The sequence below is a fragment of the Dermochelys coriacea genome, chromosome 13 (assembly GCF_009764565.3).
Source record: "Dermochelys coriacea isolate rDerCor1 chromosome 13, rDerCor1.pri.v4, whole genome shotgun sequence".
In the NCBI taxonomy this organism is placed as follows: domain Eukaryota; kingdom Metazoa; phylum Chordata; order Testudines; family Dermochelyidae; genus Dermochelys; species Dermochelys coriacea.
In genome coordinates this window covers 36,323,669-36,348,412 of record NC_050080.1, presented here as the reverse complement: position 1 = coordinate 36,348,412, position 24,744 = coordinate 36,323,669, and the positions used below count along the sequence as shown (strand labels likewise).

Here is a 24,744-nt window from a genome sequence, read left to right as displayed (position 1 = left end):
ATAATACTTACCTAGTCAACCATTCACTCCACTGTGCCTTCAGTCAGACCTCTAGCATGCCGGTGTGTTTTGTGGATGAATAGCCATTCTTTACACATTGCAGCTGTAAAGAACTACATGAGTGCTAAGTAATATTATCTGTCTAAGGATGATTTCAAACTAACCTACTGGAGAAAGGACGTTGCAGTTGGGATTCTCAAAGAAGCCTGAGGGAGTTCATCATCCAACTTCCACTGAACGTTCCCAACAGCTGGGTACCTGACCCCCTTAACCCCTTTGAAAATACCTGGCTACAATGACAATCAATCATTTATTCTTCCTGCCATAAACTGACGTTTCTCTCAGTTCAGGGACAGATGGTCTTTACAGAATGCGGCAAAGTACATGCAATAGTGCGGTGAGTTATAGGTTGTTTCTTAAGCATTTGGTATTGGACAGGGCTTGGAACATGATTCCTAACTATTGTTCTGGTCTAGCCCACACTGGAAAGGTTTGAATGGAGCTGAGCCCAGGAGAGGTGAGTGGAAGAGGGGGGCTGTTATGTGAAAGGGAAACTAGCATGCCATTGCACTGTACATCTGGGACGCTGTTTCTTTGTTGCATGTCTCTACTTGTTTGTCTGTCTTGTCTTCTGGATTGTAAACTGTTTGGAGTACGGATGGTTTCTAGGCTATGTTGTTGCAGTTTCTAGCACAGAGAGATCCCTACCATAAGTGGGACCATAAAATTCAACCAGAAGACACATAATCAATAATAAACAGAATTGCTAGTTTCTAATGTTGTTCCTTATTGCTGAGAATTTGGGGTGAAGGTCTCAGAAAGGACTAAGCAGAGCTGGCCAGAAAACAAGAATTCCCTTTTGTGAAAAATGTCACAGTTTCACACTATTTCCATTGCAATATAGAACAAAAATGAGAATCAAATTTGGTCCTCTACTGTGACAATGGTGGACCAGGTACTATCTTCTGCCTAGGCCGCAAAGCCTCACTAAATGCTGACAAATGCATAGCTGGAAACCAGTCTGCTCACATGGGTGTTAACTTTATTCAAATAGATGTTAAGTTTATAAGAATGTATTTAGTGTTTGGATTTTATTAAATGCTGGTGAGTTGCTGAATGCTTCAATCTCACTTATAATATCTGGATCCCATTTTATAAGGATTTAAGTCTTTGCTTTGCAACTATGAAAGTGTTTGCTATTAATCTGGAAACCCCCACAGTCTGGAGAGGAGCATTACCAAGTGTGAAATACGAGTTTACCACACGAGGTGTCATCTCCTGCCCAACAAAAGAAGGCCTGTAGACACCAGATGAACCGTTGTGTCACATCAGTGGGCAAAATACTTGGTTGATTGCTCTACCCACAGGCATGAAGAGGGGACATGCACAAAGCCTTGTTCCCTCACAGTTTGAACTTTGGAGTAAGGGAATAAAAATCCCTGACCAGAAGGGACTGGATAACTATGTTGCGTGGCATTTGGAGAGGACAATATTTCTAAACATAAGCAAGGGATCCCCAAGCTGCTTACCTTGGGTTGGCCCTAAAGGAGATAGAAAGCTGGCATATTACAGCATCTTCTATCTCCTTTTGAAACGTAGGACTGACACTCCAAATGAGTTAATGTTTATCTGCCTTAACCTTTCAAATAATTCTCTTATTTCTTTTTCCTAGTTAATACATATATAGTTAGTTAATTATAGGTTTGGCTGCAAGTGTTGTCTTTGGTGTGAGATCTAAGGTGCAATTGACTTGGGTAAGTGACTGATCCTTTGGGACTGGGAGTTACCTGAATATTATTTTGATTTTTGGTGTAAGGCAAAGCTTACAAAGGCAAAAAGCTGGCCTGGGTGGCAAGAAAGACTGGAGTGTGCAGGAGGACTGTGACTTCATGATAAGGCTGTAATAGTGCTTGAGGCGCTCATGCTTGATAATTGGTCGGAGAAATCTAAGTATAGAACACACACCCAGTTGGGGGTTTGTGTCCTGGTTGGTCACAATCTGCCATGAGTTTGGCCCTCACGTTAGTGAGCCAATCCAGTCAGCATAACATCTACATCCCAAACAAGTGCCCTAACCACTAGGCTAGAGAGCTAATTTCTTTTTCAGGTTTTCATTTTGATCAGAAATTCAATGCTGGAACTGAGAAAACATCCTGATGACATTTTCAGCTAAACCTGATATTTTCTTGTTATGCTTGCCAGAGGATGTCGGGAAGGCCAAGGCTATAACAGGGTTCAAAAAAGAACTAGATAAATTCATGGAGGATAGGTCCATCAATGACTATTAGCCAAGATGGACAGGGATGGTGTCCCTAGCCTCTGGTTGCGAGAGGCTGGAAGTGGGCGGCAGAGGATGGATCACTTGGTGATTGCTTATTCTGTCCATCCCCTCTGGGGTACCTGGCATTGGCCACTGTCAGAAGACAGGATACTGGGCTAGATGGACCTTTGGTCTGACTGAGTCTGGCCATTCTTATGTTCTTATGTAAATATTTCAGTTTTAACAAATCGGAATTTTTCAATGGGAAACACTTTTGTTAAAAAAAAAATTGACAAGCTCTAGGCCTAAGTGACATAAGTCCCACTGAAAGTCAGAAGAGTGTAAGTGACTTAGGAGTAGAAATCCTAGAACTTTCAATGGGACTTGTGAAAAAAATGACCACTCTGTCCTGAGCAGAGAGCAAAATTGTCAAGGTGAGGCATGAAGAGAATGGGCCAAATCCTGAGGCTTTCTCAGGGGTGGGTGGAGTGGGGTGGATGAGCTAGATCATCAAGATAGAAATAATACCATAGTGTCAGCCACACACTGCATGCTTGTGGGCCATAGACAAATGTTGAGTGGAAGGATGATGTTGAGTAGCACGCATTTTCCCTTCTCTTATCTTAGCTTTAGTCCCAGAGTTCTAGAGTCTGCACTTTAGCACATCCAAACCTGTGTTCAACATGTTTAAACGTCTTATGATCTCTCATGTCTTGACAGATGGACCTCATGGCTGGGACAGAAATAAGAAACCAAACCAGTGTGCAGGAGTTCATCCTCCTGGGCTTTCCTGGCACTTGGTATTTTCAGATGTTCCTTATTGTGGTGTTTTCTGTTACGTACTTCCTAACCATCATAGGGAATGTATCCATCATAGCCCTACTGAGGACCCACCCATGCCTGCACACTCCCATGTATTTCTTCCTCTACAATCTCTCCTTCCTGGAGATCTGGTACACAACAGCATGTGTCCCCAAGGCTTTTGGTATCATGCTGGGCACAAGCCAAACCATCTCATTCACAATCTGCCTCCTGCAATTGTTTTTTCTCCTCTCCATGGGTTCCACAGAATGTTTCCTCCTGGCCGTCATGGCTTATGACCGCTATCTGGCCATATGCCACCCATTGCGCTACAGCTCCCTCATGAACAGAACTTTCTCTGTTCATCTGGCCCTCCTCTCTTGGCTGTGCGGGTTCCTGGCTATCTCTTTGCTGGCAGCTCTAATATCCACAGTGTCCTTCTGTGGCCCTAAAGTCATCAATCATTTCCTTTGTGACATTGATTCCTTAATAGCACTCTCCTGCACAGACACGCGCTTTGTTGAGCTTGCAATGTTCATTGTCTCAATCATTGTTGTCATGATCTCATGCGTGATAACCCTGGTCTCCTACATTCACATCATCTCCATCATCTTGAGAATCCCATCATCTCGAGGCCAGCAAAAGGCCTTTTCCACTTGCTCTGCCCACCTCACCGTTGTGACTATCTGGTATGGCGCCACCATTTTTCTGTATGTCAAGCCTTCTAAACAGAACTTGTTGGATTTGAACAAAACAATCGACATCTTTGACACTGTTGTAACTCCACTATTAAACCCTTTCATTTACATTCTAAGAAACAAAGAGGTGAAGGAAGCCTTGGAAAGGGCATTAAGGAGGATGTTAAGTGGTTTTGAAACACCATGGATTTAGTAGCATTTTAATCTAAAGGACCAAAAATTTAAATAAAATATCTGAAGGTCATTGATATAATTGAATATGAGGCAAAAGGATTAAGTTATAGATTTTCAAAGGACAGCCCACTGCTTTTCTCTTTCAGTTGAAGGTGGACACCTGCATCCTATCTCAAACCCAAATATAACAATTCCTTAGCGTACGTCACTGTGTCTTTGTTTTACAGCTTTCCTGAATTACTAGAACAACCGGCTATTCACTCACAGATGAGCTCAAGTGGGAAGTGGCAACTTGTTTTATGCTGAAGATTCTGAGATGCTAGGTTTCAGGGTCACTTAGCAAGATCTCTGTGTATGCTCCCATCATTAAGTAAATTATGCCCAAAGCAATTATGTTCCCCACTCTCATTGGTTGTTAGATCTAGATCAAGCTGCCATTTTCAAAGCAGCCCAGGGGAATTAATTGCCCTAAACTTATTGAATTTCAGTAGAAGTTAGGTTTCTAATTTTCTTAGCTGCTTTGAAATTCCCTCTTTCACACTCGAGCTCCCCCTCTTATGTTTACCATATAAACCTTGTTTTCCAGTAGTGGGAACTTAAATGATGTCATGGAACTTCAAGGAAGAAGCCCATACCAGTTAAAAACTGACCTGGTTTACAGGGGAAGTGAAGGGAGTTAGAAAAAGTAAAAAGTAAAAATACTATATAACAAACAAAAGAAAAGGGAAGTTGATAGCACTGAGTATAAATCAGAAGTTAGGAATTATAGAAATTTGATACGGGAAGAAAAGGGACAAAATGAGAAATCTTTGGCCAGCCAAGTTTAGGACAATACTAGTTGTTTGTTTGTTTGTTTGTTTGTTTGTTTGTTTGTTTGTTTAATATATTAGGAACAAAAATATATTGTCTCTTTCTAGATAGAAAAGCTGTAATTATAATAAATAATGCAGAAAGTGCAAAAGTGTTCAATAAATATTTCTGTTCTCTGTTTGGGGAAAACACATTATATAGTCTTTTCATATGGCCATGAAAAAACTTTCCCTTCCACTAGTATTTCATGAGGATGTTAAACAGCAGCTACTAAAGTTAGACATTTTTATCAGCAGGTCCTGATAACTTGTATCCAAGAGTTTTAAAAGAGCTGTCTGAGGCATTTCTAGGATTAATGGTCACAAGTCTCCACCTTTTAATTGGTTATGGGTACAAGACCGGATTGTCTCCTACCCCCGTATTGTTTACATTGGCAATAGAGACATTTACAATAAATGTGAGACATCTAGGTAATGGATATCAAAGCATCTTCTGGTATAGAACACAAAATAGCTCGTATGCTGTCGGTGTCTCATATTTGCAGGATCAGGAAGATTTGTTAAAGATGACTTTGGAAATTGGTCAGATATCAGGCTTCAAAATCAACTCTGAGAAATCTGAACATTTAGGAATGAATATTCCTGAAAGGGTCAAACAAACTATTGTCAGCTATGTACATTTAAATGGGTAAAAGTGTTTTTAAAGTACTTAGGAATAAATAATTGAGGAGAAACATAAAAATCAGTGTATGGCAAATTACCCTCCACTATGGAATAAAATAATAAAAGATTTGGAGGAATTGAACAAATATGATTTTTTTTGCTAGGCAGGGCAGCTTCAGTAACAAAGACTGTCCCCCCCCCCATATGTTATTATTTTTGATTCAGTGCATCCCTATTGGTATGCCTGACATGACATTAAAAAGATGGCAGGGTGTGCTATTAAAATTCATATGGAAACATAAAAGGCAAAGGGGGAGTTCTAAAGTTCTGTATAAACCTACAAAGAGGGGTGGATTACCTTTCCTCATTTGGCTAATTATTATTATTATGCATCACCGTTAAAAGATGTGATTATCTGGGCTAAAATAGAACATCCAAATACTGGATAAAAATCAAACAAGGCTGGAGCACAAATATAGCTATTTATATTAATTGTTGGGTTAAAAAGAAATTTAGATCATCAAAAAAATTTAAAAATCACCCATTCATCTAGAATACTTTAGCAGCTTTGGAAAAATTCCAAATTAGTTTTAAATTTCTGTTGCTGAGGCCAAGTCTTTCATTAATAATGAAACGGCTTTCATTAATAATCAGGAATTTATCCCTAGACTATCTCAAAGTGAGTATTCATAGAATCATAGAACTAGAGGTTATCTAGTCCAGTCTTTGTGTCTAAGAGTTGAGATTACTCAGTTCGGACAGCTGTTCCTGAATCCTGATTTGAAATCAAACCAAAAGTTTGAGAATGTAAGAATGTAAATAACATAAAGATCCTGTATTTTCAATATTTACAAGTCAAACATTTTTCTCTGTAATCTGTGTCTATTTAGCCTTTTAATCACATTTGAGGAGCTGAATCAGGAGCAAGCTGTAACAAAATGTTTAAATTGTAAGATACATGCAGTTTTGTTTGAAAACGTTGTTAATAAGAAAACAACCCAGATAAAATGATGGGAGAGGTATTTGGATGTGGAGTGAATGGAAATTGACCTGGATGAGTGGGTCTGTACATAGGAAAGAAGATATACATCTTCAATTTGTGTAGCTCATAAAGAAAATGCTTATGAATCAATGTATGCATGGCATTTGACTTCAATCATGATCCATCACATTTTTGCTACTAGGAAGACATACTGTCGGACAGGTTACAGGGAAAGGGGAACATACTTGCACATATTGTGATTGTGTATAGGAATTAGATGATTTTGGGAGGAAGTAACTAAAGAGATTTACTTTATGACAAAATGCCAGCTTCCCAGACATCCCTTGGACTTCTTACTTAATGCTCTAGTAAAGGCTTTACATTTTAAACAGAACAACACATTAATTTTTTTTATTTAATTAATAGCAGTAAGACTCTATATTGCACAATATTGGAAAAATATGATGTCTCCTCCTATGGAACTGGGATATTGTCAAAAATGGACTGTCCTTGTAATTGAAAAGCTTTCATACCAAGTACATACACAAGAGAAGCACCAAAGAAAGGCTAGGTATTGAGAAATTTGGTCACCCTTTTTAATGTACTCAGAGTGGAGTTAGACTAGATGAGCCTTGTGGTCCCTTCTAACACTACGGTTCTATGATTCTGTGAGGAGATGGGCTCCCCAGCCAGCAATCCAGAATCTTGAGCCAGGTTCTTTCAATATTAACCTGACCCTGAATAAGTAATGTATAGTGTAATAAGTTAACGTTTTATTGCAACTTTGCCTTATAAAAATTTCCAAAAAGAAAAATATTTTAGTAGTATTCACAGAAGGAAATGTTCAGAGATCAAAGGATAGTTTCTGATCTCTTGAAAAAGACATGTAGACATGTCTCAGCTGTTCATTAGAGCCAATCAAATGCTAATTGTGAATGGAGTTCTTGTCTTCCTCCATTGAGTTATTTATGAATATATGTTGATTTCTTTGAATGTTTTGCCAAATAAATTGGATGGTCAATTTCTTTTGCCTATGGGTTGTTCTTTCATGAGCTGGTCATTTTGACTCTTTGAAATTCACACTTGATCGCTAACATCCATTGCTAATTTTGCTTTAGAGACATCAAATTTCTGAAAGCATTCCTTATACCTGCAGACCTTTTCAGGGCTTCTTGACCTCCTCTCTACTGAACCTCCAGAATGTCTGAAATTCTAACTGCTCTCTGATTTCAGTCACTTGGGTCACCTTATGGGATATTGCTCATCTTTAAGAAAGTGAACACTTTGCTTCCAACCTTTCGCAAGGCACCCTTGACCTCCTTGTTCCTCAGGCTGTAGATGAGGGGGTTGAACATGGGAGAGATGACTGTATAGAGCAGGGAGATGGCCTTGTTTAAAGCTGGTGACTGGTTTCCTATAGGGGCTCCATAAACAATAATGATGGTGCCATAGAAAATGGAAACAGCCAGCAGGTGTGAGGAGCAGGTGGAGAAGGCTTTTTGCTTCCCAGTGGTGGAAGGGATCCTTTGAATGGTCGAGATGATCCTATAATAGGAAGTCAAGGTTAGTAGAAATGGGACCAGGGTCACACAGGCAGACACTGTGAAAGACAGAAATTCAACCAGATGGGTGTCAGTACAGGAAAGTTTTAACAGAGGCATGAAATCACAAAAGAAATGGCCAACCTCGGAAGCACAGAAAGGCAATGTAAAAGTCAAGACCATCATTGCTATAGGAGTCAGGAAGCCAGTTATCCAACAACCAGCTGCTAGCTGAAGGCAAACCTTAAAGTTCATAACAGATGCATAAGACAACGGATGGCATATCGCTAAATACCGATCGTAGGACATGACTGATAAAAGAAGGCACTCAGTGACTGCCAAAGATCCAAAAATGTACAACTGGGTTACACAACCCATGAATAAAATCACTTCCCTCACTCTAAGGAAACTTCTTAGCATCTTGGGGACAATAGTGGTGGTGTAGCAGATCTCCAGGAAAGATAAGTTACCCAGGAAGAAGTACATGGGGATATGTAGATTGTGATCAGCTGCTATCACCAGAACAATTACAAAGTTGCCAGACATGGTTATAGTGTAGATGAATAAAAATGTCACAAAGAGTAAGGGCTGCATTTCATGGAAATCTCCAAACCCCAGAAGAATGAATTCTGTGACGGCTGTTTGATTCTCTTTTCCAATTACACCCATATTCTCCAACTAAAGAAAAGGAAATGGACACAAAGGAAAGTTAAGTAATTCATAGATTTCAAAATCAGAAGAGACCATTGTGATTATCTAGTCTGACCTCTTGTATAACACAGGCCAGAGAACATCACTGAAATAATTTATTTTGAACTAGAGCATATCTCACATAAATGTTATTATTCAATGGAACCTAGTCAACTAAAATCCCCTTAAAGGAAGTACAGGTGACAAGAATATGCTTCATCTGAACCAACCCCCCAGCCCCAACCCTAGAAATAACAAGAATTAAAGAGAAAGAATCTCAACACACCCCACACGCACATCCAATAGCATCCGAAAATATGGGGGAAATTTAGTAGGATTGTTTGTCTACTTCAATAGAGCTTAAGAAGAGACCCAAAAGATCGATCGATCGATCGATCTATCATACCTACAGAAAGTACGGATGAAGTAGAGACTGAATAACAAATACAGACAATAGTATTAAATATTATATAGACTAATATGGTAGTTATCCCCACGTAGAAATGCAGAAATTAATGCAAAATAGGTGTAAAATGCTACCAAATCTGAATTCTCCACCCATTTATACCCATGGTGGCACTTTACACCTCTGATACATTTGCTTTGAACCATTGTAAATGACAACAAAGAATACAAAATTGTAAAGAATCAAGCCCAAAAGTTTTACTGTAATTTTGTATTATGGTTCAGTTGCCTGTTGTTCACAAGTGCCAGAAAACTCTGATTATATTTATCCTGATTAACAATTGAAGCCACTTTTACCTTTGATTTGGCTGATGCCTTTATATGTAATTGTAAACTTTGCTTTCACCTCTCCAGCAATCAGAATCTTGTTTCTCTGGTTCCCTCTTCTCACAGCATGTTGTCCTCTAAAGTAAATAAGAGTTGCATGAAAATATACATCATCCCCATTTTTGACCTTCATACAGTGAATTGTGTATTAGCAGTCCCAACTCAGAAATATATAAAGACATATTGTCTCATCTGATAACCCAAAGGGACTAATTACACTATAGAGTGTGATCAGCAGTATTATTTAAACCAAACTGGTAGGTCCTGTGGGGATATTCTCCTCCCAGCCACCATATCTCAGGGCTTTGTCCAAAGCCCTTTGAACTCAATGGAATAGTTCCCACTGGATCAGACACTAAGCTGTTGTGGTTAAAAGGTGAAAAATATGCCCCTTTTGGCTTGATCTAGCTACCTTCCACACAGAATGCCAGATTCATCTCTGCGAAGATGGCTAGCACCCTAACAATGGGATATGTGAAGGTGTCAGGGTTTCCTCCCCACTCTGAACTCTGGGGTACAGATGTGGGGACCTGCATGAAAGATCCCCTAAAATTATATTCCCCCAGTTTAGGTTAAAAACTTCCCCAAAGCACAAATTCCTTTCCTTGTCCTTGGACAGTATTGCTGCCACCACCAAATGATTTAAACAAACATTCAGGGAGGGGAGAGCCCTATCTCCCCCAAAATATCCCCCCAAGCCTCTTCAACCCCTTTCCTGGGGAGGCTTGAGAATAATATACTAACCAATTGGTTACAAGGTGAGCACAGATCAAACCCCTGGGTCTTTAGGACACTGAAAATCAATCAGGTTCTTAAAAGAAGAATTTTATTTAAAAAAAAAAAGTAAAAGAATCACACCTGTAAAATTGGGATGGAAGGTAACTTTTCAGGGCAAATAAAAAGATTTAAAACACAGAGGATTCCCCTCTAGGCTTAGCTTCAAAGTTACAAAAAACAAGAATAAAACTCCCCCTTAGCATAGGGAAAATTCACAAAAGATAATCTAACACATTTCCTTGCTATTACTTACAATTTCTGTAACTTTAGAAAAATCATTTCAGGATCTTTTTAGGAGATGTTTTTTCCTGCCCTGGTCTCTCTCTGTCTGAGAGAGCACACACAAAGAGAGCACAAACAAAACCTTTCCTCCCCCTGCAGATTTGAAAGTATCTTCTTTCCCCATTCGTCCTTCTGGTCAGGTGCCAACTAGGTTAATTGAACTGATTAACCCCTTACAGGTAAGTGATTCTGTACCTCTTGCCAGGAGGGATTTCATATTACTGCATACATAAAAGTTGTTATGTCATATTTATGACAGAAGAGAATTAAGGAGATTACATTCCCCCAGCCCACTGTATTTCAACATGGATTGGGATGCTTGGATGTCCAAAAAGATGCTCTCCATGTCTTTTGTTCCTTCAGAGATGTTGGAAAGTCCTTAAAAATAGTAAAGTGCCTGCATCAATTGTGCATATATCTATCTATCTACTCTATCTATCTACCTATCCCTATACACAGCCATCTATCTATCTAAATTTCTCCCCATCATCCACACTCCAGAGCGGTGAGGAACATTGAGGAGGGAAGTAGAGGTGGTTCTGCAACACATGACCTAATTGTCCTCTCATTCACACTGTTTATCCGTTGATATAACTCCACTAAAGTCAATGTAGGGTCCGATTTCCTAAGAAGTTTAGTTTATGCACCCAACTCCCACAACTCCCAATTAGGTTTAGGTACAATTTAAAAAACCCTAAGTGACTTAGGACCAGATTTTTGATGGTATTTACCTGCTGGTAAGATCCTGCTGGGTGCATAACAAATACGAGGTAGGCACCTACCCTGCTGAGGTGCTATGAAAAATCTCACTGTCACAGATTGACAAGGTTTGGTCTATGTCCCAACCTTTAACCAGTCTCCTGGGAGTGCCCCTTTAGGGTATTGGACCCTAAGGACACACACTGGCTCACTGAGGAAAGCCTGTGGCCTCCACTGCTCCGAAACTGGGCCTGCAGACATCAGCAATACCCATCTCTCTCTGTGGCTCCCTGAATGAGTGTAGCCAAGACAGATTTGCTCTGCCCCTTCAGAGCACAATGCTCTCAGTCAGTATCTGTGTTGTCAACAGGCAGCCCTTTCAGAATACGGTGACCATTCACGTGGCCTACAGCATCTGAAAGTCCTTAGGTTAGCATTATGAAGCAAAGGCTAAGAGAGAGTTCATAATGGTCAGAGCCAGGGCTCCTCAGAGCCATACTGCTGGAGGGTCCATTTTGGCTTGGTCTCTCCCCGTCCTCTTTGTCTCTCAGTCCCCACTGAGTGGCTGTGTTTCGGTGAGCCCAGTTCTTAACACAGACAGCTGGCGCCTTCTCATAAGAACATAAGAACGGCCATACTGGGTCAGACCAAAGGTCCATCAAGCCCAATATCCTGTCCTCTGACAGTGGCCAATGGCAGGTGCCCCAAAGGGAATGAACAGACAGGTTATCATCAAGTGATCCATGCCATCATCCAATCCCACCTTCTGGCAAACAAAAGCTAGGGATACCATTCCTGCCTATCTTGGCTAATAGCCATTGATGGACCTATCTTCCATGAATCTATCTAGGTCCCTTTTGAATCCTGTTAAAGTATTGGCCTTCACAACACCCTCTGGCAAGGAGTTCCAGAGGTTGACAGTGTGTTGCGTGAAAAAATACTTTCTTGTGTTTGTTTTAAACCTGCTACCTATTAATTTCATTTGGTGGCCCCTTGTTCTTGTATTATGAGAAGGAGTAAATAACACTTCCTTATTTACTTTCTCTATACCATTAATGATTTTATAGACCTCTATCATATCTCTCCTTAGTTGCTTCTTTTCCAAGTTGAAAAGTCCCAGTCTTATTAATCTCTCTGCATACGGAAGCCGTTCTATACCCCTAATCATTTTTGTTGCCCTTTTCTGAACCTTTTCCAATTCCGATACATCTTTTCTTGAAAAGAAAAGGAGTACTTGTGGCACCTTAGAGACTAACAAATTTATTAGAGCATAAGCTTTCGTGAGCTACAGCTCACTTCATCGGATGCATTTGGTGGAAAAAACAGAGGAGAGATTTATATACACACACACAGAGAACATGAAACAATGGGTTTATCATACACACTGTAAGGAGAGTGATCACTTAAGATAAGCCATCACCAACAGCAGGGGGGGGAAGGAGGAAAGCCTTTCATGGTGACAAGCACTCTGAAATCTTTTCTTGAGATGGTGCAACTACATCTGCATACAGTATTCAAGGTATGGGCTTACCATGGATTTATATAGAGGCAATATGATATTTTCTGTCTTATTATCTATCCTTTCCCATGACGATTTCTTGATTCTCCCTTTACTTTCCAGCTCAGGGCTTTTGCTCGGCTTCCCTGCGAGGGGGAGATTACCCAACTTTCAGCCATTAAGGATTCCCATTGCCTTTCCAGATTCTCCATTGATATGTGTCGATTCCAGCCCAGACAGTCCTAGTGGCTCTATGTCTCCAACAAGTAGCGTGCTCTCCCATGTCCCAGGGAGAACATCAGTTCTTTCCCCTAAGGGGTAGTGACACCAAGGGGACAGGTATAGAAGCCATACAGGAATTCCCAACATTTGCCGCACCCACTAGGGGATAGATTCCAAAAGGAATTTAGGAACCACACTCCTGAGCATTATGATGCCTAATCTTTAATCACCTAGGTGGGGTGGCGCTGGGGAAGGAGAGTTTGTTTCCGCGGGTTGGGCGGTGCTGCGGGGAGAGGGGGTGTTTCAGCGGGGCCAAGGGGTTTCGGCCCTCAGCTGTTTTCTTTGGAGTAATATGTCCCTCCCGGCTTTACGAGTTGTGCAGGCCTGACCTAGACAATCAGAAAAGCCTGAGTTAGGTGTCCAGACTGCCTCTGTAATGCACGGGGAGAGATGGGCACTTAAAAATGGGATCCACAAAACCCAGCAACCTGGGTGGCTCTCCCACTAAGCCAGATGCTGACAAGAGGAGGGTGTCCTATGCCCAACCCCTCTCTGGGAAGTTGGCACCTATTTCTGCTCAGCACCCACAACCATAAACCCTCTCCTCGAGTCAGAAGCCTAAGCTGATTCTAGGGGAGGTGATTTTCTTTGAGAAACCCTGGAGGAGGAGGAGGCGCTGCTGATGGTCACCTGGTAACTCTATCCACCTATTCAGTTCCCAGGGGGTGGCCGGCAGAAGATGAAGGCCCCTCCCCCAGCTAAGGGGAGGAGCTACTGAACCCAGCACTCAACTGAATTCAGGAGATAACTAATAAAAAACAAGGATGGAGTGAGGGTCACAGGGCCAAAGGCAGGGAACCAGAGGGGGTAACTGATAACTTTATCCAGTGGTTAGACTTTTACCTGGGATGTGGAAGACAGGGATTCTATTCCCTCATCTGCCTAATAGAAATCATTGGATCTCCTACCTCTGAGCAGCATGCCCTAACCACTGGAATATGGGATATGCTGGAGTGGGTGGTTCTCAGTAACTCCTGTCCAAACTGTTCCACTTTGGATAAAATCCGTGAATAGTCATTGGGCCAAAGAGAGTGAGTGAGAGTGACTTTATAGCATGGAGGAGCTCATTTTTTACCCCACACTCCAGTCCCCCCTTCTTCAATGGGTACATAACCCAGAGTAAAACAGCTTCTACAGGAGGAATTGAGAGAAAGCCACATCAGGCTACCCCATAGGCCAATGGTTAGAGTGCTCTTTTGAGCGGTAAAAGTTCCCTGTCAAATCCTTTATCCCCAACAGGTAGAGGGGGAAGTGAATGCTGGGTGAGTGTTTTCACCACTGAGCTAAAAGTTATAAGGTGGGCTCCTCCTCCAACTGGATTATGAATGGGCACAAATTCAGTAGGCCAGCTCTGAGTACACCTGTCAGACTGGGTCCCGCAGGTGAGATCGGTGGTCCCCCACCCATCTCCCCTAGTTTGTGGATCACTCTGGAGCTAAGCCATCTAGACACTGTGATGGGGCAAGGCCAGATGGCTATAGAAAAGTAGTGGGAGATAGATATATTAGCTCCAGGCTAAACAAATCCCCGGTACCAGGATAAGTGAAATGGCAGCTGCTCCAGGTCAATTAAGACACCCGGGACCAATTAAGAACTTTCCAGAAGGCAGGGAGAACGCTAGGTTGATTGGGACACCTGAAGCCAATCAGGGGCTGCTGAAACTAGTTAAAAGCCTCCCAGTTAGTCAGGTGGGTGTGTATGTCTGGAGCTATGGGAGGAAGTTGTGCTGTTGGAGAGGCTGAGTAGTACACACCATATCAGGCATAAGGAAGGAGGCCCTGAGGTAAGGGTAAAGTGGAGCTTGAGGAAGTGAGGGCTGCTGTGGGGGAAGTAGCCCAGGGAATTGTACATGTCATGTTTCTAATAGGTCAGCTACCATAGCTAATACTATTAGAGTCCCTGGGCTGGAGCCCGGAATAGAGGGTGGGCCAGGGCTCCCCCCCACCACCTTTGCCCCCTGATTAATCACTGAGATTGGGAGACAACAGAGACTGTGCAAGGAAGGATAACTTCTCCTCACCTCCTTTGCTGGTTTATGATGAAAATGGCTCAGTAGACTGTGACCCTTGTCTCTAGAGAGAGAAGGGTTAAATGCAGGGTCACAGTGAGCCTCTGAGGTTAGCGAAATCTGCCAGGAAATGTAGGACCCATGGAGGCAAGGACAGAGCTTTGGTGTGAGAAGTGGGATTTCTTTCACAGCGTGGCGGAAGAAAGAGGTTTAAAAAAAAGTGCACTGGGGTTTTGGATTTTTTGTTTGTTTGTTTTGGTTTGTTTGTTTGCTTTGTACCACAATGGAGGAGGTGGTAAGAGCTCTGGTACAAGCCACGGCAGCTCAGCAGGAGGCCACCCGGGTTCAGGCAATGGCATAATAGGAGTCTATGCAGCTACAGCAGGAAACCAATCAATTATTGATGAGCCAGGAGACCCAAGATCATGCCCTCTTGAGAGAGGTGGTGGCCAGCTGAAGATCCTCAAGGCAATGATCAGGGAAGTGGTGAGCCGGGATGGGAAAGATTGGGATACCCTATTGCCTTACCTCATGTTCGCCGTCCGGGAGGTTCCGTAAGCCTCAAAGGGTTTCTCTCCATTCAAACTACTATATGGGCGCCACCCTCAGGGAATATTGGATATAGCCAGAGGAGCCTGGGAAGAGGAGCCAAATCCTGGAAGGAACATAGTTGAGTATGTACTGCAGATGAGAGATCGGATAGCCCAAGTTACGCCCATTGTACAGGAACACTTGGAGAGAGCACAGGAGACCCAGCAAACCCATTATAACCACCAAGCGAAGCTTTGACAGTTCTAACTAGGGGATTGGGTGATGGTACTGGTGCCCACAGCAGAAAGTAAACTGTTGGCCCAGTGGCAGGGACTCTACGAAATAATCAAAGCTGTGGGAGAGGAGAACTATAAGATGCGGCAGCCAGGCCACTGGAAACCGGAGCAAATTTACCATGTCAATCTTCTAAAACCTTGGCATGATCAAGAGGCATGCTTAGTCAGGCAGGAGACCCTTCCCCAGGAGGATAACTTACACGAGCAAGTGAGGATATCATCCGACTTGACGCCGATCCAAAAGATCGAGGCAGCCGACATGATTAATTGCAATCAAGATGTGTTCTCTACAAAACCAGGGCGGACAACTGAGACCTATCACCATATCCGCATGATCCCTGGAGCCAAGGTAACATTGAGACTCTACCGAATCTCAGCAGCCAAAAGAGAAGAAATCAAGGATGAAGTAAAGAAAATTTTAGAATTAGGGGTTATGAAGAATCTTACAGTCAGTGGTCCAGTCCAATTGTTCTAGTGCCTAAACCTGACGGTACCATGAGATTCTTTATTGACTTTCGCCGGCTGAATGAAATATCCCAGTTTGATGCATACACCATACCACGCATCGACGAACTGGTTGACCGACTGGGTATTGCCCGATTCTTGACTACACTGGGTCTGACAAAAGGGTATTGGCAGATTCCTCTGACCAAAGAAGCTAAAGAAAAGACAGCATTCTCCACCCCGGATGGGCTATTCCAGTACACCTTTTGGGCTACATGGGGCCCCAGCCACATTCCAGCGCCTCACGGATAAGCTGCTGCACCCCCATACTAGTTATGCAGCTGCATACCTAGATGATGTCATCATCCATACGCCAGACTGGGGAACCCACTTGGAAAAAGTTGAGGCAGTACTGCGCAACTTAAGGTGGGCTGGCCTCACTGCTAATCCCACTAAATGTGCCATACGGCTAGCAGAGGCTAGGTACCTGGGATATATTGTGGGAAGGGGCATAGTGAAGCCCCAAATGAATAAGCTAGAAGCAATTCAAAACTGGCCCCGGCTGACCCCAAAAGAAGCAGGTCCGTGCGTTTCTAGGCATGGTAGGCTACTACCGACGTTTTATTTCCCACTTCGCCACTAGGGCAAGTCCCCTAACAGACCAGGTGAAGGCCAGAGGTCCAGACATGGTAAAGTGGACCGATGCAGCAGAAGTGGCATTTACAGACCTTCGGACGGCCCTCTGTAATGACCCCGTACTCATAGTCCCGGACTTTAACAGGGAATTTATTTTACAAACAGACACTTCCGAGGTAGGGTTGGGGGCAGTTCTGTCACAAATGGTGGGAGAAGAGAAACACCCGATCCTCTACCTAAGCAGAAAGCTTCTCCCAAGAGAACAGAAACACACAGTAGTTGAGAGAAAAAGCCTTGCTGTCAAATGGGCTATGGAGACACTGTGTTATTACCTCTTAGGCCGGCGATTTACTCTTCTGACTGACCATACACCCCTCCAGTGGATGCAGCGGAATAAGGAAAAGAATGCAAGGGTCACCAGGTGGTTCTTATCCCTCCAACCATTCCAGTTCCGCATACGGCACAGGGCTGGATGCCACCATGGCTACGCTGATGGTCTGTCACGAGCATACTGCCTGGTGTCCCAAGTTGCCCAACTCTATGGCGTTGAGTGGGGGGGGGGGGTATGTGACGGGGCAAGGCCAGATGGCTATAGAAAAGTAGTGGGAGATAGATATATTAGCTCCAGGCTAAACAAATCCCTGGTACCAAGATAAGTGAAATGGCAGCTGCTCCAGGTCAATTAAGACACCTGGGGCCAATTAAGAACTTTCCAGAAGGCAGGGAGAACGCTAGGTTGATTGGGACACCTGAAGCCAATCAGGGGCTGGCTAAAACTAGTTAAACGCCTCCTAGTTAGTCAGGTGGGTGTGCATGTCAGGAGCTGTGGGAGGAAGTTGCGCTGTTGGAGAGACTGAGTAGTACACACCATATCAGGGACAAGGAAGGGGCCCAGGCTCCCCCCCGCCCCCACCTTTGCTCCCTGATTAATCACTGAGAGTGGGAGACAACAGAGACTGTGCAAGGAAGGAGAACTTCTCATCTCCCTCGCTGGTTTATGATGAAAATGGCTCAGTAGACTATGACCCTTGTCTCTAGAGAGAGAAGGGTTACGTGCAAGGTCATGCTGAGCCTCTGAGGCTAGCGAAATCTGCCAGGAAACGTGGGACCCACGGAGGCAATGACAGAGCTTTGTCACAACACCTAGAGCAAGACAGGAGTCTGCATGCCTAAAGTCAGAAATTTAGGCACCTAGGGAACTTTTACTGTGAAAATTTAGGCACTGAGTAAGTTTAGATGCCTATGGGATGAGGAGGCAGCTGAGTGGAGGTTTTGTGAATGCCAGTAGAGCCTAAATCTGGGATTTAGGATATAAAGTGCAGTTAGGAGCCTAAATCCCTCTGTGATCCAGCCCTAGGTGCCTATCAGCATCTTTAGGCACCTAAATACATTTGAAAATCTGGTTCATAGTGTGATGCAATTGCTCTGGGACCAGTTCAGGTCATGGGGTTTGCCCTGAAGGTTGGTCGGTGACTGGGATGGTGGTAAGAAATATATGCAACATTTTCCTTTTTATCATACACAAAGAGCAAGCCATGCCCCTTCAGTTCAAAATGGCTTTCAGTTTCGATTAAAGGGAAAAAAGTGAAAGCAAATAAAAGCAATGTCTTCACACGAGAGAGAGAGAGAGACAGAGCACAGTGCATATGATTGCTCAGTAAAAAGCTACAGCAACTTTGGGAAAGATTTTTCAAAAGCATAAATGGTAGTTAAGCACCTGAATCCCAGGAAAAGTCAAATGCTCCTTAGTGACTAGCTGCCATTTGTGTCTTTGAAAATCTCCACCTCTGAAAACAAAATGACATTTGAATGAACCAGTAGAATAGAGTAGAACAGAATGGAATAGATGATTTTTTTCACACAATGTTTTTAAAACAAAAAGGCCCATTTTATTCTGAAACTTACCTTTTAGCAGAAAAAGTGATTGCATCTTCCACATTTTCCTTTTTCCCCCATCCGAATATAATCATCATTACTCTTACATATTTTTCGGTAAATTAAAATATTAGATAATTAATCTCAATTTGATTCTGAAACAAAAAAAAATATTGATTTAAAATTAGTGCTGGTCCAAAAACGCTGAGTTTGTTCTGCAGAAAATTTTAACTTTGCATCAAAAAAGAAAAAAACTGAACATTGGCCTATTTTTCTCAGTCATGAAGACAATTTTTTGGCAGAAAACTGAATATACAAAAAAAATGTAGAAAAACAAAAATAGTGCTGTTCAAAACCTCTCATAAAAGCTTTCTTGTGTTCCATTTGCCAAGCCAAATTTGAATGTTTTTGATGAGAGCACACAGTTTGCACAACATTTTAATTTAGTCGCAAACCTATTTTTTGGTTGGGAAAACAGTTTGGTTTGGAATCAGAGTTACGAGGTTGCTTACATCTCTATCCTTTTTCTGGTCTCTCCATGTGTACCTGCTCAGGTGTTGGGTGTTGGATCCTCATCTATCTTGGGGTGGAGTCTCAGACTCCTCCCCCTTTTAGACTAGTGGATCCAGGTACAGGATCCAGTCTATGGCAACTGCTTATTACTGTGCAGATCTCACTGAATACCTGCGACCCTGCACTTCAGGAGCCGTGACGGGTAATATACAGTGACCAAAAGCCTTCTTAAAAGAAGCAAGTTTATTTAGCAAATAGAACAAAGCATTGGAGAAAATAATTTCAAAACAACAAACAGCTGACACACACATTTTGACTCATCTAATCCTATGCTTCCCTGGTCTACACAACAGAGTTAGGTCGACATAAGGCAGCTTACATTCACCTAACTCTATAAGCATCTACACTAAAATGTAGCTCCCATTGATGTAACTCTCCCACTACCCCAATTTAATAACTCCACCTCCATGAATCATAGAATATCAGGATTGGAAGGGACCTCAGGAGGTCATCTCGTCCAACCCCCTGCTCAAAGCAGGACCAATCCCCAAATAAATCATCCCAGCCAGGACTTTGTCAAGCCTGACCTTAAAAACTTCTAAGGAAGGAGGTTCCACCACCTCCCTAGGTAAGGCATTCCAGTGCTTCACCACCCTCCTAGTGAAAAAGTTTTTCCTAATATCCAACCTAAACCTGCCACACTGCAACTTGAAACCATTACTCCTCGTTCTGTCATCTGCTACCACTGAGAACAGTCTAGATCCATCCTCTTTGGAACCCCCTTTCAGGTAGTAGAAAGCAGCTATCAAATCCCCCCTCATTCTCCTCCAATTTCTCTAGGTCCCTCTGTATCCTATCCCTACCCTCCACCGTATCTACCTCTCCTCCAAGTTTAGTGTCATCTGCAAACTTCCTGAGGGTGCAATCCGCGCCACCCTCCAGATCATTAATGAAGATATTGAACAAATTTGGCCCCAGGACCAACCCTTGGGGAACTCCGCTTGATACCGGCTGCCAACTAGACATGGAGCCATTGATCACTACCCGTTGAGCCCGACGATTTAGCGAGATTTCTATCCACCTTATAGTCCATTCATCCAGCCCATACTTCTTTAACTTGCTGGCAAGAATACTGTGGGAGACTATGTCAAAAGCTTTGCTAAAGTCAAGGAACAACACGTCCACTGCTTTCCCCTCATCCACAGAGCCAGTTATCTCATCATAGAAGGCAATTGTAGTTCCCCAGATCCTCCTTCTTCCCTTTTTTAAAGATGGGCACTACATTAGCCTTTTTCCAGTTGTCCAGGACCTCCCCTGATCGCCATGAGTTTTCAAAGATAATGGCCAATGGCTCTGCAATCACATCTGCCAACTCCTTTAGCACTTTCGAATGCAGCGCATCCGGCCCCATGGACTTGTGCTCATCCAGCTTTTCTAAATAGTCCCGAACCACTTCTTTCTCCACAGAGGTTTGGTCACCTCCTCCCCATGCTGTGCTGCCCAGTGCAGTAGTCTGGGAGCTGACCTCGTTCGTGAAGACAGGGGCAAAAAAGGCATTGAGTACATTAGCTTTTTCTACATCCTCTGTCACTAGCTTGCCTCCCTCATTCAGTAAGGGGCCCACACTTTTCTTGACTTTCTTCTTGTTGCTAACATACCTGAAGAAACCCTTCTTGTTACTCTTAACATCTTTTGCTAGCTGCACCTCCAGGTGTGATTTGGCCTTCCTGATTTCACTCCTGCATGCCCGAGCAATATTTTCACACTCTTCCCTGCTCATTTGTCCAATTTTCCACTTCTTGTAAGCTTTTTTTTTGTGTTTAAGATCAGCAAGGATTTCACTGTTAAGCCAAGCTGGTCACCTGCCATACTTAGTATTCTTTCTACATATCGGGATGGTTTGTCCCTGTAACCTCAATAAGGATTCTTTAAAATACAGCCAGCTTTCCTGGACTCCTTTCCCCCTCATGTTATTCTGCCAGGGGATCCTGCCCATCAGTTCCCTGAGGGAGTCAAAATCTGCTTTTCTGAAGTCCAGGGTCTGTATTCTGCGGCTCTCCTTTCTTCCTTGTGTCAGGATCCTGAACTCAACCATCTCATGGTCACTGCCTCCCAGGTTCCCATCCACTTTTGCTTCCCCTACTAATTCTTCCCGGTTTGTGAGCAGCAGGTCAAGAAGAGCTCTGCCCCTAGTTGGTTCCTCCAGCACTTGCACCAGGAAATTGTCCTCTATGCTTTCCAAAAACTTCCTGGATTGTCTGTGCACCGCTGTATTGCTCTCCCAGCAGATAGCAGGGTGATTGAAGTCTCCCATGAGAACCAGGGCTTCCGATCTAGTAACTTCCGTTAGTTGCCAGAAGAAAGCCTCGTCCACCTCATCCCCCGGTCCAGTGGTCTATAGTAGACTCCCACCACGAGATCACCCTTGTTGCTCACACTTTTAAACTTAATCCAGAGACTCTCAGGTTTTTCTGCAGTTTCATACCAGAGCTCTGAGCAGTCACACTGCTCCCTTACATACAATGCAACTCCCCCACCTTTTCTGCCCTGCCTGTCTTCCTGAACAGTTTATATCCATCCATGACAGTACTCAAGTAATGTGAGTTATCCCACCAAGAGAGGCATAGCATTTAGGTCAATGTAGTTAGATCGATGCAGTGTCAGTGTAGACACTGCTTTGCTTACATCGAATGCTGCTGCCTTTCAGAAGCCATCCCATAATGCCTCACACCGACAGATAAATTGGTGCAAGTGCTTCTGGTGAAGACATGCACCATTGATACAAGGAGTGTAGTGTGGGCATGGAAAAGTGATTTAATTACTGTGGTGGCTGTACGTTGATGTAACTTAAGTTTATTTAATTTTGCAGTGTAGACTTGCCCTCAGTTACATGAGCTTCCTTTCTATCACAGGAACAGAACAGTGCCAGCTTACATTCTTTAGCAAAGCCAGGAGCTCTTGGGACCAAGCCTGGTCTCTGCTTTTCTTCCAGTGTGTTCTCCAAACTGTTACCTCCTCTCAGGAAAAACTCTTTTCACAAATACCCATCCTGCCTGTGTGAACCTGAGCACAACTACCACATATCTCAATAGCTTTTGATAGAGGGCCTAGGTGCAAAGTCTTCCTTTTGACTAAGAAGGGTTCCTCCCAGTTGTCTTACCAGGCCCTACAGAAAAATGCCCTTTGCTCCATTGGCTGGTGCCTAGGCCCATTCAGCCCAAATGGCTTTCAGGCACACATCCTGTGACTGTGGAAGAGTGTGCAGAAACTGTCTTCTCCTCCCGACATTCCAGATCTCCTTCTCAGGAATCCTGTTCACAAACCAGTATTTGGGGGTCCAGAGCAATGTTGGTTACCCAGCACCCCCACACTTATTACAGCATGATTCTAAGAACCCAAATAGAACAGAAGAGAATCCTTTAGCGAGGATAGAATTTTACTGGATTCTGCAGGATGGTTTAGGAACTGTGTCAAAAGATTCTCCTTCTCTATTATTTCTAGAAGTTATTCAAGTACATTATGTAGATCCCTGAAAAGGATTTCATGTACCCAACCAAGAGCAGGAGGAGAAAGAAGGGTTAGGCCTAGATCCTCAAAGGCACTTCGGTGTTGCACGACTGACTGTTGCAATGCCTAACTTTTAGGCACCTAGGTATCCGGTGAATTCACAAACCCTGGCTAAGATGCCCAGGCTACCTCTACAATGCATGAGGAAAGAGAGACACCTAGCAATGATATCCACAAAAATCAGCACACTGAGCAGCATGCTTCCTAAACTAGCCAATAGCAGATGCTGATACATCATAAGCCGCACCCCTTTGAGGAGTTAGGCACCTAAGTCCAAGCTAGAGAAGGCATCTATTTCTGCTTGGGATCCCCAGCTGGGAACCTTGTCCTGGAGTCAGGTGACAAAGCTGTTTCTTGCAAGAAAGGCTTCAGTGCATATTTAACCTCATGCAAAGTGACTGGATTGGGGGGATAGGAATGAGGAGTCCTGCCCCTTTATAGCCCCTAGCCTAGTGGTTAAGGAACAAACATACGGTTGTGAGAGACACCAGTTCAGTTCCCTCCCTTGCCTGATGTGGAGAAGGGATTTGAAGTTAGAGCATTTCCACCTCTTAGGTGAGTGCTGTAACCATTGGACTATGAGATCGTCTGAGGTGGATGTCTTTGTCCTTCCTGTTGAAATGGTTTCACTATGCATAAATAAATATGCTTTGGGCTGAAGGGAGAATGAGAATAGCTCTGTCTCCATTCAGCAGTCCATCCTGCGAGCTGTGTTGCCTATTCAAATCCCCACTCTTCATCAAGCAAAGGAAGGAATTGAACTGGGGGTCGACCATATCCCACATAAGTTCCCTAAGGGAAATTGCCTACTCCTCTTCTCCTCCCCCACAGACATGTTATGTGGAGTTAGGAGTGAAGTGGAGAACACCTACCAGATCAGGTGAGAGGGGGAGTGCAACACCTGGTTTCACCTGGTTTAAGGAGCCCGCTGGGGCTTAGGTGTGAGAGAGGCAGCAGGGTGCATGCCCAACAGTACAAATTTAGGCACCTAAGGTGGGAAGCTAGGTGTCACTTTCAGAGTTAACTGCACCTTTGACTCCACCTCATACCTGGTCTTCCTCACAGGCACCTCCTTAAAGTTTCAGGCTCCTAGCTGCCCTCTCTGTGGTGGGGTCTCAAGTTTGTCTCCCTCCAGACCTGGGGTTTAGGTTTGCTGTCCCTCTGCACCTCACTGGGCTTTTCTCAGCAGGACTGATCAGGGTCAAACACCTGTGGTCAACCTTTCCCCAGAGATTACAATAGTGTATTCCAGTCACCAGTCAGCCTTAATGAAGCAAAATACATTTATTCTCAGGGTAAAAGCATTACAGAGACAACATTAAAAAAAAAACAATAAAAGTTCATATATGCATGTGTAACAGTGACAGAACCTGGTCATCAGCAAGCGGGATTGAACCTGGGGCTCTGGAGCTAAATGTATGAGCCTCTATTGCATGAGCTAAAAGCCATGGGGCCTTAGCTAAGGCTGTAGCAGACTCATTAATCTCTCTCTAAGTGGTCTCGGTGCCACTGCATGGGACAGAGAAACACACCCGGGCAGTGTGTAGGTTACATATGCTCAAAGCTTATCAGAGGGCACCCATCAAATGTACGGGTTCCTAGTAGGCCAAAGTCCATTCAACCCTTCTGCAAGGGTTGGGGACCTCTTTGAAAAAGGGTGCTGTCTGATTTCTGAATCAAAAGAAGACCCTCAGTCAGTTTAAAATCAGCCTTTTTATACTAAACAGCCTTTCTTTGTGTGTTGGTCTCTAGAAAACCCAGTCTGAACCAGTATATGCAAACATCTGTCTGGGGTTGTTTACAACCTGAGATGACACCTTAATCTCTCTCTCTCTGTTTTCAGTTCCTGGAGGAGCTCTGGCATCCGTCCACTGGAACTGGGTGCAGTCCTCGAATATTCGTAAACTTAATTTAATACTGTCTCCA

The 24,744-nt window shown here is 43.4% G+C and overlaps 2 protein-coding genes and 1 pseudogene across 2 annotated transcripts; 1 reads left to right on the top strand and 2 right to left on the bottom strand.

Annotated features, from left to right (window-relative positions):
- LOC119841836 overlaps nt 1-24,744 on the bottom strand; it is a 362,869-nt pseudogene that overhangs the window by 302,295 nt on the left and 35,830 nt on the right.
- LOC119841621 (olfactory receptor 6F1-like) lies at nt 2,990-3,952 on the top strand. The gene has a single exon (XM_038369179.1). The coding sequence runs from the start codon at nt 2,990-2,992 to the stop codon at nt 3,950-3,952; it is 963 nt and encodes a 320-aa protein (XP_038225107.1).
- Nucleotides 7,635-8,597, bottom strand: LOC119841620 (olfactory receptor 10A7-like). Its single transcript, XM_038369178.1, has one exon. The coding sequence runs from the start codon at nt 8,595-8,597 to the stop codon at nt 7,635-7,637; it is 963 nt and encodes a 320-aa protein (XP_038225106.1).

What these genes read in the sequence shown, in the direction of transcription:
- LOC119841621 (XM_038369179.1), top strand. Translation starts at nt 2,990, where the DNA reads ATGGCTGGGACAGAAATAAGAAACCAAACCAGTGTGCAGGAGTTCATC.
- LOC119841620 (XM_038369178.1), bottom strand. Translation starts at nt 8,597, where the DNA reads ATGGGTGTAATTGGAAAAGAGAATCAAACAGCCGTCACAGAATTCATT.